The 10231-nt window shown below is 55.3% G+C and overlaps 1 protein-coding gene across 2 annotated transcripts; it reads left to right on the top strand.

The window, feature by feature from the left end:
• Window positions 1–362: 362 nt before the first annotated feature.
• LOC125130843 (keratin, type II cuticular Hb5) lies at window positions 363–7834 on the top strand. 2 transcript variants are annotated; one of them, XM_047786690.1, is made up of 9 exons: window positions 363–861; window positions 2488–2696; window positions 3243–3303; window positions 3428–3523; window positions 4445–4609; window positions 4848–4973; window positions 5381–5601; window positions 6361–6396; window positions 6849–7834. In XM_047786690.1, the coding sequence occupies exons 1-9, from the start codon at window positions 439–441 to the stop codon at window positions 7033–7035; spliced, it is 1524 nt and encodes a 507-aa protein (XP_047642646.1). In that variant the 5' UTR covers window positions 363–438; the 3' UTR covers window positions 7036–7834. The 2 variants fall into 2 exon arrangements, with proteins under 2 accessions (XP_047642646.1, XP_047642645.1); XM_047786689.1 differs by having other exon boundaries at window positions 364–861; window positions 6361–6392; window positions 6842–7834.
• Window positions 7835–10231: the final 2397 nt, after the last annotated feature.

Here is a 10231-nt window from a genome sequence, read left to right as displayed (position 1 = left end):
CCTGGGGACCGCGGCCCCAGCCTCTATCCCACACCCAGCCAGACTGCCGGGGATTTCAAGTCCGTCTCCGGGTGTGGGTTGAGGCCATCTCACAAGGAGACTGAGAGAAAATTAATTACCTAATGTATGTAAAAGAGCTTTGAAGATGAAAAGTGCAAACGCATAGTATACCTAATAACATCTTCAATACGTTTACGGAGGCCCGGAGTCGCCACTGAGCTCACCTTTAAGATGAGTCCCTGGGGAGTTGCTTGGCAAACTCCCCAAGCCAATAAACAACATAAAATGGCTTTTCACTCCTTTCATGCAGCCAACCCCAGCTCTCCCCACCAATAAAAGGACCGACGAGGATCAGAGGGGCCAGAAGCTTCCTAAGCAGCGCATCTGCCACTCTCGAAATCCCCGCTCACTCAGCCTCCATCCGCTCAGACCAACACCATGTCGTGCCGCTCCTACAAGATCAGCCAGGGATGTGGGGTCACCAGGACCTTCAGCTCGTGCTCGGCTGTGGCCCCCAAAACTGGCAGCCGCTGCTGCATCAGCGCTGCCCCCTACCGAGGGGTGTCCTGCTACCGGGGACTGACGGGCTTTGGCAGCCGCAGCGTCTCCGCCGCCCTGGGCTCCTGTGGGCCCCGCATAGCAGTGGGCGGCTTCCGCGCTGGCTCCGGTGGCCGCAGCTTCGGGTACCGCTCCGGGGGCGTGTGCGGCCCCAGCCCGCCCTGTATCACCACCGTGTCGGTCAATGAGAGCCTCCTCACGCCCCTCAACTTGGAGATCGACCCCAATGCGCAGTGCGTGAAGCATGAGGAGAAGGAGCAGATCAAGAACCTCAACAGCAGGTTTGCTGCCTTCATCGACAAGGTCAGTCAGGCCTGGGATGGTCCAGAGATGGCCCCAGCGCTGCCCTCCCCTCGTGAAGGTCCCAATCGGTAGGGGAGCCAGCATCGCAGACGGGAGAGGGAGAGAGGTACCGATCAAACAGGCGGAAGGATCCGTTTTCTCATCTGAATCCAGCAAAGAATACAGGGGGCCCAGAGTGGTCCTGAAACGGCGTCTGTGGTCTAAAGCGTGTGTGCTTCCCGAGGCAGGACAACGTGGGCTTGTCAGAGCGGCCGCTGAAACACGGAGCACTGGGTGCTGGCAGAGTGGGGGACGGTGGGGAGCATAAGAGGCAGGTGGTGGGACCCCCGGGGAAGTGGCTGAGGCGCTACGTACAGCCACGCTGCAGCCCCATCCTGGCTCCGCCCCTCCTCCGCGTGTTGCTTGTCTATATAACAGAAGCCGCTTGGTAAGCTTGGTGTGAGGATTAATGCGCTTATGCCTGAAACGTGCTGGCACATAGTAAGTGCTTGATAAATGTTAGCCGTTAGCATTCTTTCCCGAGGACAGCGGTAAGCGGGGAAGGGTGACAATGAACCAGCCAGGCTTGGCAGGCTCCTTCGTGGATGCAGAGCTGGGATTGGGGAAGGAGGCCCAGCAGGGCAGAATTTGGGAAACCTCCTACTGCCATGGATGCCTCCCAAAGAGGCCACCTCTGCCCCTCCCTTCATGTTGCCCACCCCCCACTTCCCCACAAGGTCTCACTCTGGCAGAGGAGACAGGATCCAACTCTGAGGTCTGGGATGAGGGGCAAGGGGGCAACAGAAGACACCTTCCTGTTATCACTTACTCTTTAGTGATCTCAGTTAATCCTCAAAATGACCCAATGGGGTAGGTATTATCATCTCCATTTTTTGAATAGCAAATTGAGGCTGAGGGAGTTTCGTGGGCTGCTCAGACCAACTGTGCTGGGTAGGTAAAGGGGACTCAGGGGACATCAGATCCTGACTCCATCTCTTACTAATTATGAGACGATGAGCTAGTCATTTCACACCTTGGGGTCTCTGTTTCCCCTTCTGCACTCTGGGAGAAATAATACCTTAACGTGGTGAAGAATTGAATGAAATCGATACATACAAAGACAAAGATGTGTGTATGTGTGGTGTGTGTGTGTGCACACATTTTAGTAATCCCTGGCACCACAGAGTAAATATTCAATAAGTGTTTTTGCATAAATGAATAAGTGAAGTAAAACTGGTAATTAGGGTCATAGTTAAATTGCTTGAACACTTACTGTGGGTCAGAAACTGTTCTAAGCACTTTACATGTAGTAACTTGTAAAATCTCCACAACATTAAGGAAGGTACTGTTATCACCTCTGTTTTGGAAATGAGAAAAGCAAACACCCAGAGTTTAAACAACTGCTCCTTTACAGTGGCAGACCGGGAACCTGAATCAGACCTTTGACCTCAAGTCCAAGGGCAGGCACTCCCTCGGTGCCTTCCTAGGGGGCTGGGAGCAGGGCCCCCTGAGTGGCAGGCACTCCAGGGCTCAGCTCTCCAGCCCTCTGACGGCCCTGGCTATTCTGAGAGCATCAAGGCAAAGAGAGTTCTCGGGGACCGCAGCTCCTCGCAGGGCTCAGTCTCTCTCTCCCACCCTGGGCTGCAGGTGCGCTTCCTGGAGCAGCAGAACAAGCTGCTGGAGACCAAGTGGCAGTTTTACCAGAACCAGCGCTGCTGTGAGAGCAACCTGGAGCCTCTGTTCAATGGCTATATCGAGACGCTGAGGCGGGAGGCCGAGCACGTGGAGGCCGACAGCGGGAGGCTGGCCTCCGAGCTCAACCACGTGCAGGAGGTGCTGGAGGGCTACAAGAAGAAGTGAGTGGGACATCCCCCCCCGGTGGGGGGGGGGGTGATAACAGGTGGGGGCGGGGTTTGGAAGGCTCCGCCCACAACCCTCTTGAAGCACCTTCCTTAAGATTCCTGCTGGTCTGTCCACCCGGGGCTGCCCGGTTCCCAAGAGGGTGGCCGGTAGGGGGCGTAGGTTTCTCAACTGCTTAGAGGCCGGTGGATCTTAGAGCTGCTTTGGGGGAGCAAGGAAACCCAGTGGGGTTCCACAGCTCTCTTGTTCCTCCCTGTCTGAGACACCAGCTCTCTTTGGATCCCGGATGCACAGCTGATTTTTGTCCCTGGATGACAGAGTGTGCATTGCCTGATCTCATGGCAGAGGCAGCAGCGCTGGGGTGGAATAAGCCAGGTTGGGACAGGGCTAGCAAACGAACATCACACACGATAGACCAAAGAGAGGACAGGAAAACGTTTACAGAGTTAATCCCTTTGGACCCCCCGGAAGAGCTTGCCCCGGAGCTGGGATGCTTGCCAAGCCCTGATCTCTCAGCTCCCGCCCGTCTTCCCCACGCCCAGGTACGAAGAGGAAGTGGCTCTACGGGCTACGGCTGAGAACGAGTTCGTGGTTCTAAAGAAGGTGAGGGGGCTGGTCATGGGGCCAGGAGGGAGGGGCACCCTCAAGTGGGTGGGGGAGGTCACCACACCCCCCACAGGAACGTTCCCCAGGCCTCCCCCCCCAAACACATGTGCCCCCCCCCCAGGATGTGGACTGCGCCTACCTGCGGAAGTCAGACCTGGAGGCCAACGTGGAGACCCTGGTAGAGGAGTCTAACTTCCTGAAGCGCCTCTATGATGAGGTGAGGGGGCCCTGCCAACCAGCCAGGAAGCGGGGAGGGGAGGCGTGGAGACCCCGGGAGGAGGAAGAGGGTGGTCGTGTGCATGTTTGCCCCTCGAGTGATGGAAGCATGTAAGGAACATGCATGTACACACATGTAATGGGGTGTCTTGCATGCCTGTCACAGACACATGCACACAAGTTCCAAGGGCTGTGGTGTGCACGAGCATTTGGGCCTCTCTGCACCTGTGAGCCTGTGTGTTGCAGTGTGTGTGCCTGTATGTTGGTCTCTACATGGATATGAAAGCGTATGTGTGGAGGGGTGGGAGGCGGGGGGGACAGGAGGGGTTTCCAGTTAGAGAAGGGTCTTAATTCCTGGACAGATCACGAGTCCTAGCATTCAATGCCTGCTGAATGACTTTTTCGTTGTTGTCTTTTCGTCTTTTTAGGGCCGTACCTGTGGCATATGGAGGTTCCCAGGCTAGGGGTCCAATAGGATCTGTAGCCACCGTCCTACACCACAGCCACAGCCACATCCAAGCTGCATCTGTGACCTACACCACAGCTCATGGCAACACCAGATCCTTAACCCACTGAGGGGGACCAGGGATTGAACCCACGTCCTCATGGATGCTAGTTGTGTTCATTAACTGCTGAGCCACGGAGGGAACTCTCCCTAATGAATGACTTTGAATCGGGCCTTTATCACATACTGGGCTTCGGTTTCCCCATTTGTTAGTCAGGGACTGTCCCCAGCTGGCCTCCAGAGCCCCTTCTGGCTTTATTGTCCTATGATGCAGCTGTGTGCAAATAAAGGGGAGTAGGAGTCATGTGCTGTGCATGACCAGTGCCTCCTCCAGGGAGTGGACACAGCCCCCAGGGGTGGAGTACATGGCCAGGACCAGGCACCAGAACCAAAAGCATTGGCTCTTGCCCCCCCCAGGAGCTCCAGATCCTCCATGCCCACATCTCAGACACCTCCGTCATCGTCAAGATGGACAACAGCCGGGACCTGAACATGAATTGTGTTGTCGCCGAGATCAAGGCTCAGTACGACGATGTTGCCAGCCGCAGTCGGGCTGAGGCTGAGTCCTGGTACCGCAGCAAGGTGAGTGGCCTAGGACACCTGCCTCCTAGACATGGCAGTGGGAAGGGTGGAAGGTGTATGTTAGCAAAGCTTTCTTTTGTCTGGAGATTTGGATCTTTAGGGATGGTAAGAAAAGGACAGATTTCAATTTGGGTGGCAGAATAGGGCTGCCATGTATGGTTGCCCAGGCTGAGCACTGCACAACCTGCGCTATCATCCATGTTGTCCTGAATGAATGGGGTGTCTCTGCTTCCCCCAGTGTGAGGAGATGAAGGCCACGGTGGTCCGGCACGGGGAGACCCTGCGCCGCACCAAAGAGGAGATCAACGAGCTGAACCGCATGATCCAGAGGCTGACGGCCGAGATTGAAAATGCCAAGTGCCAGGTATGCGTTCCAGGAGGGCTTGAATACCCAGCACAGGCAGACTGCAGCACTGGGCCCTTTGCCCCCCAGAAGAGCAAAGACCTGGCCCTAATCAAGCTTCGCAGTGTGTCCGTGAGAAAGCAGGGGCCCTGAGCAGTGACAGGGGCTCTGCCACTTCACACAGCACTGGAGCTGGCATGAGCCATATCACTGATGTCCCCTTCTCTGGCCACCCAGCAACAACCAACCAAGGAGAGATGGTGAAAAATGCCCATCTCCTCACTCAGGTTCTTAGTCCCATTAACTACCCGTTCCTAGGTGGTTAACCTACCTTTTCTCTGGAAGCCCTCCCCCAGTTCCCTCAGTTCAGGTGAGTCAAAGTGTGCTTTCTCTCTCTCATCCTCATCCTCATGTCTCCTTTCCTATAGCGGGCCAAACTGGAGGCTGCCGTGGCTGAAGCTGAGCAGCAGGGCGAGGCAGCTCTCAATGATGCCCGCTGCAAGCTGGCGGAGCTGGAGGCCGCCCTGCAGAAGGCCAAGCAGGACATGGCCTGCCTGGTCAAGGAGTACCAGGAGGTGCTGAACTCCAAGCTGGGCCTGGACATCGAGATTGCCACCTACCGGCGCCTGCTGGAGGGCGAGGAGCACAGGTGGGGCTAAGGAAGACACTGGGGGTCTAGAAGGAGGCAGCCCTGGTTCTCTATGGAGTGTATTTCCCTGAACCCAAGTGTGAGCTGCATCTCTGCTCACTGCTCGAATAGGCCAAGCTTCAACAATAATTTACTGAAGGCTATTATGTGCTAGGCCTGTGCTAACTGATCATTTTAATCCTCACGAGCCAAAGAGGTAGGTATTGTTTTTCCCATCCAAAGACAAGGAAATAAGGCCCAGTGTTCAACGACTTTCTTGTGGCCGCGCAGCTAATAAGCCCAAGAGCCAAGCCCTGAACCCAAGACTGGTGCCTCTAAAATCCATCCTCTTCTAGTAGCTTCTTACAGGAGGCTGCAGCCTGGCCTGCCCAGAAGGCATGTGCTTTGTAAGGACACTCTGTGCTGCAGCTCTTCATTGGCCACAAGCCCGTTCATACACGCTGCTGTGTTAGCTTCAACCCTCCTTTCTGTGAGCCTGATCAGCGCTATCCAAGGTGGGCCAGGTCACTGAGATTGGAAGCAACCAGTGGAGTTCAACATCTGACCCACCTCTGCAGAAAAGCAGAGGGTCTTTTGTCTCTGTGGTCGGAAAATGGTTAAAGAAAGAAAGCGAGCATCTAATGCAGACTTTGGGGGAACGCGTCTTGCCTCTCGGAGGTTGGATCTGTGCACAGGAGGGCCCTCCCTGTGCCCAAGCAACCATCTGCCTCAAAAACCCCAACTTAGTGCCCAGCCTTAACAGAGTTTCTCTCTCCATAGGCTGTGCGAAGGCGTGGGCTCCGTGAACGTCTGTAAGTACCTGCTTGAAACCCTCCTAGAAAAATGACTCTGTTGGTGGGCGAATCTGAACCTGACAGCCAAACCCTCTGAACCTGGAATGTTCCTGGCCTGGGAGGAGAACTTTTATGCCCCCCACAGCCCCAGCTCCCGCTCCTCACAGGGAGCACTCAGACGAAGGCAGAGTTGAGCGCCCTCCACTGGTGCATCTGTGAACTGCAGGCCAGGGAAACTGGATGGGACAGCTTGGCCCCTCTGGGTCTGGAGGCCCTCACTTTCTTCTCGCCCCGCTGCCCTATAGAAGGGCTGAGATGCCGCGAGGAACAGGGCCTGAGTCGTGAACCACTAAATCCCTTCGAGGAGGAGAAAGCTCCTGCAATACAGGAGCCGCTTAGGACCTGCCCTCAGGTTGGTGACATCATGGCAGGCCACTGAGCCCTCCATGTCCCCTCTCTTCCCACAGGCGTCAGCAGCTCCCGCGGCGGAGTCAGCGGTGGAGGCCTCACCTATAGCACCACCCCGGGCCGCCAGATTACCTCTGGCCCCGTGGCCACCGGCGGCAGCGTCACGGTGATGGCGCCCGACTCCTGCGCCCCCTGTCAGCCCCGCGCTTCCAGCTTCAGCTGCGGGAGCAGCCGGTCGGTTCGCTTTGCATAGAGTCAGGAGGCCGCACCTGCGTCCCCCCAGCACAGAGTGGTGTGTGAATGGAAAAGGTGTGCTTGCTTCCAGAATCTTCCATGTGTTCCCATAAGGGAAAGACCCTTCGCTGCTCTCCGCCACCTTCTCATGTTTTAGGGAGTTGTTTCCTGGTTCTCTTCCAGGCTTCAGTTAGCCATTCCCGGCCCTGTCACTCAACTCTGATTTGATTTCTAAATACCCGCGGCCAATTTGTATTATTCACCAAGCTCTCTGGGACCCTACCAGTCATCTGGAGCGGCTGGACATCATGGAAGCTTAGTCTTCCCCTGGCACAAGGAATAAGCTTAACCATCCAGCCAGGCCTCCCACAACCTGATAATCAGGAAGGAACCCCACCCTCCCCAGCAGCTCCCCTCTCCTGGCTGCGAAGGTCTTTGCAGGAAGGAAGCACTTGCCCCTTGGTCATTTTTATTTGTGTTTTGCTTGTCCCTCTGAATGGCTGCCTTCTTCTGAGTTAACCTGTTCCAGCCAAATGCCTCCTGTGACCTCCCAGTTGAGAGGCCCATTATGGGGAGAATTCTTTTGACTTTGGACAGGTTTGTTATTCAGTGCACCTTGACACATTTCAAAGAAAACTCCATGGTTGTTCCAGATCGCCCCCTGCTGGTGCAAGAGGGAATCTGTCCAATGCGGAGGGGGTGGGATGGAGAAGGTTAGGCCATTTCCTGGGTCTCCCTCTTGTTATGACTGTCTGTGGGTGCCTCGCCTTCTGGGTTGTCTCGATCTGTGTTTCAATAAATGCTGCTGCGATGCAAAGGTACGTGATCTTGTGAACAATAATGTCTCCGCTCCGACCCTCTCCAGCTGGCCAGTCCTTCCCAGCCCCGAGCCGCATTTTCCCAACTCTCCAGTGATTCCGCCTCTTCCCGTCCACCTCCCTAGCCTGACTCCCACTCAGTGCCCCGCAGGCCTGGACTGTATAGCTCCAGATTCCCACGTGACCACTTTCTCCCCACCCCTACCGCACCCCACTCCCAGCACACCAAATCCCAAACTCCTGGCACTCATCCCCTACCACCTGGTTCAAAGCCGTTCCCAGTGTATGCCCTCAGTCCTTTTCCCCACCTGCTCCTCAGCCCTGTGCAACCCTTCAACCCAGATGCTAATCTTCCCAGACGCAGGCTCCACCCCATGGAGACAAGTCCTCCCTCTGAGGCCTCCCGAGACCGTCCCACGTGGCCACACAGGCCATCCCACACCCCTCTTCCCATTTGCCTTTGTTCAGTAGCTCTCTCCCTGCTTACCTCCCCCCACACACACATCTCCTCTTGCCCCACAGGGCCTCAAACCCAGAGGATCTCAGCTTCTTCCCTTGTGGTTTGGAGCCAGGGAGGTCGCTGGGTGCATCTGGACACTGGATCAAGTGGAGGTTCCTGGAGAGCAGGAAGTCTCTCTTCCTGGCTTTGACCCCCCATCTGCATTCCAGGATGGGGCCCCAGAACATGTCAGGCTGGGAATGGTTGGATGAACTCGAGCAGCTGTAGAGTAGGAGCTGTAGGCATCCATCTTCTTGGACTCAGCTCCATTTCCCCATTAGAACAGACTGGCCATCACTAGTCCAGGCAGATGTCCCCCTGCCGGCCGGCCCTGCTGCCCCCTTCCCCAGCTTGTCCCCAGGAGGAAAGTTAAGGCCCTATGCATTCTGAGGAATCCTCGTTTCAGGCCCAAAGGGTGTAATTCCACTGGAGGCTGCCAGCGCCTCCATCTCTGGAGTGCTCGGGCTGCTACTTTTGAGGTTTGCCGGCCCATATCAGATGCGCCTCCTCCCAAGGTTCTAGCTGTTTCCTCTTCATTTTCCCACCTCTATGCCCCGAGAGCATGGTTATAATCACGATAGGCCAACATTCCATTTAGGAATGGAATCCGTTTATAGGAAAGGTTAAATTTCCGAGTTGAAAAGTTAGGAGGTCAAAATTTGAGCATCAAGTCTGCCTGGTCTCAGTAAGATATTGGGCAAGAAGTGGCCTCCATGCTGTGGGCCTCAGTCTGGGGATCTGTGAGACAAGCCTTTTCCAGCTCTGCGACTCCCTGCAGTTCTGGATGGCTGGACTGAGTCTGTGCTTGGGGACATCACCTTGATGGTACCGTGGTTCTGGGCCAAGTATAACTAAAATGCCAAATCTGATGCCCCCAAATACACCACGCATTGATAAGTCAAACAGCCAGGAGCTGGGAGATATCAATAGGTTTTTAATAAGTTTCCATGCTTTGTGTGCATAGCAGCCCGAGATGCCATCAGCTTATAAAAATGAAACCTCTACCCGACCCTCCTGGCAGCCAACATCAAAAATGCAGAGCAAGCGCTTCTGTTTTCAAAGGATTCTGGGGCTGCCACGGTGCTCTCCTGATAAAAGAGCTGTTCCTTGCAGAAAGCAAAGAGTGTGCTCCAAGAGTAACTGAGGATTAAAGTTTTATTATTAAAAAAAAAAATGGGGGAGTTCCCATCGTGGCTCAGCAGAAATGAATCTGACTAGTGTCCATGGGGATGCAGGTTCAATCTCTGGCCTCTCTCAGTGGGTTAAGGATGGCATTGCCGTGAGCTGTGGTGTGCGTCACAGACGCGGCTCGGATCCCACGTTGCTGTGGCTCTGGTGTAGGCTGGCAGCTGTAGCTCCTATTCAACCCCTAGCCTGGGAACCTCCACATGTGGATGGTGCAGCCCTAAAAAGCAAAAAAAAAAGTCAGGTAAGCTTGGGCTTTGGAGTCTCCTCCATTCCTCTCAGAAGCCGCAAGCCCTCCTCCACTGTTAGGGGCTACATGGGAGCTCATTGTTGCAACGGCTCTTTCTGTTGACCCATGAGACTCTCCACCTTGCTCAAGCGACATCCTGTTTTCACCGCTGGTGCCGACTTTCCCAAGACTCCAAGACGCTCCAATCCCATCACCGTGGGACACCACACACCTCTGACTTTCTCATGACTACGTGACCACCAGAGTCCAGCTGCAGACGAAAGAGAAACTAACCTCCCCCCGCCTCCAGGAATCCAATTGCCCATCTTCGGGGTATAAGAAGGCCCCATGAGAAGGGCAGGGACTGGCTCTTCTCAAGGGTCCGTCACCCTCTCCCTTGCCCCTCTAATAAATTTTCTTCTTGCCTGAACACCCGGCTCGTTCGCTTTTCCTCCACGCGCTCGCCTGACCTCCACCGAGTCTC

Source organism: Phacochoerus africanus, chromosome 7, assembly GCF_016906955.1.
Source record: "Phacochoerus africanus isolate WHEZ1 chromosome 7, ROS_Pafr_v1, whole genome shotgun sequence".
Classification (NCBI taxonomy): Eukaryota; Metazoa; Chordata; class Mammalia; order Artiodactyla; family Suidae; genus Phacochoerus; species Phacochoerus africanus.
This window is presented reverse-complemented; position numbering and strand designations above follow the sequence as displayed.

Bases quoted from the DNA above. Each gene is read 5' to 3' on its own strand.
- LOC125130843 (XM_047786689.1), top strand. From the start codon at position 439: ATGTCGTGCCGCTCCTACAAGATCAGCCAGGGATGTGGGGTCACCAGG. The intron at 3,524-4,444 runs GTGAGGGGGCCC...TGCCCCCCCCAG, and splicing joins TGAAGCGCCTCTATGATGAG to GAGCTCCAGATCCTCCATGC. The intron at 4,610-4,847 runs GTGAGTGGCCTA...TGCTTCCCCCAG, and splicing joins AGTCCTGGTACCGCAGCAAG to TGTGAGGAGATGAAGGCCAC.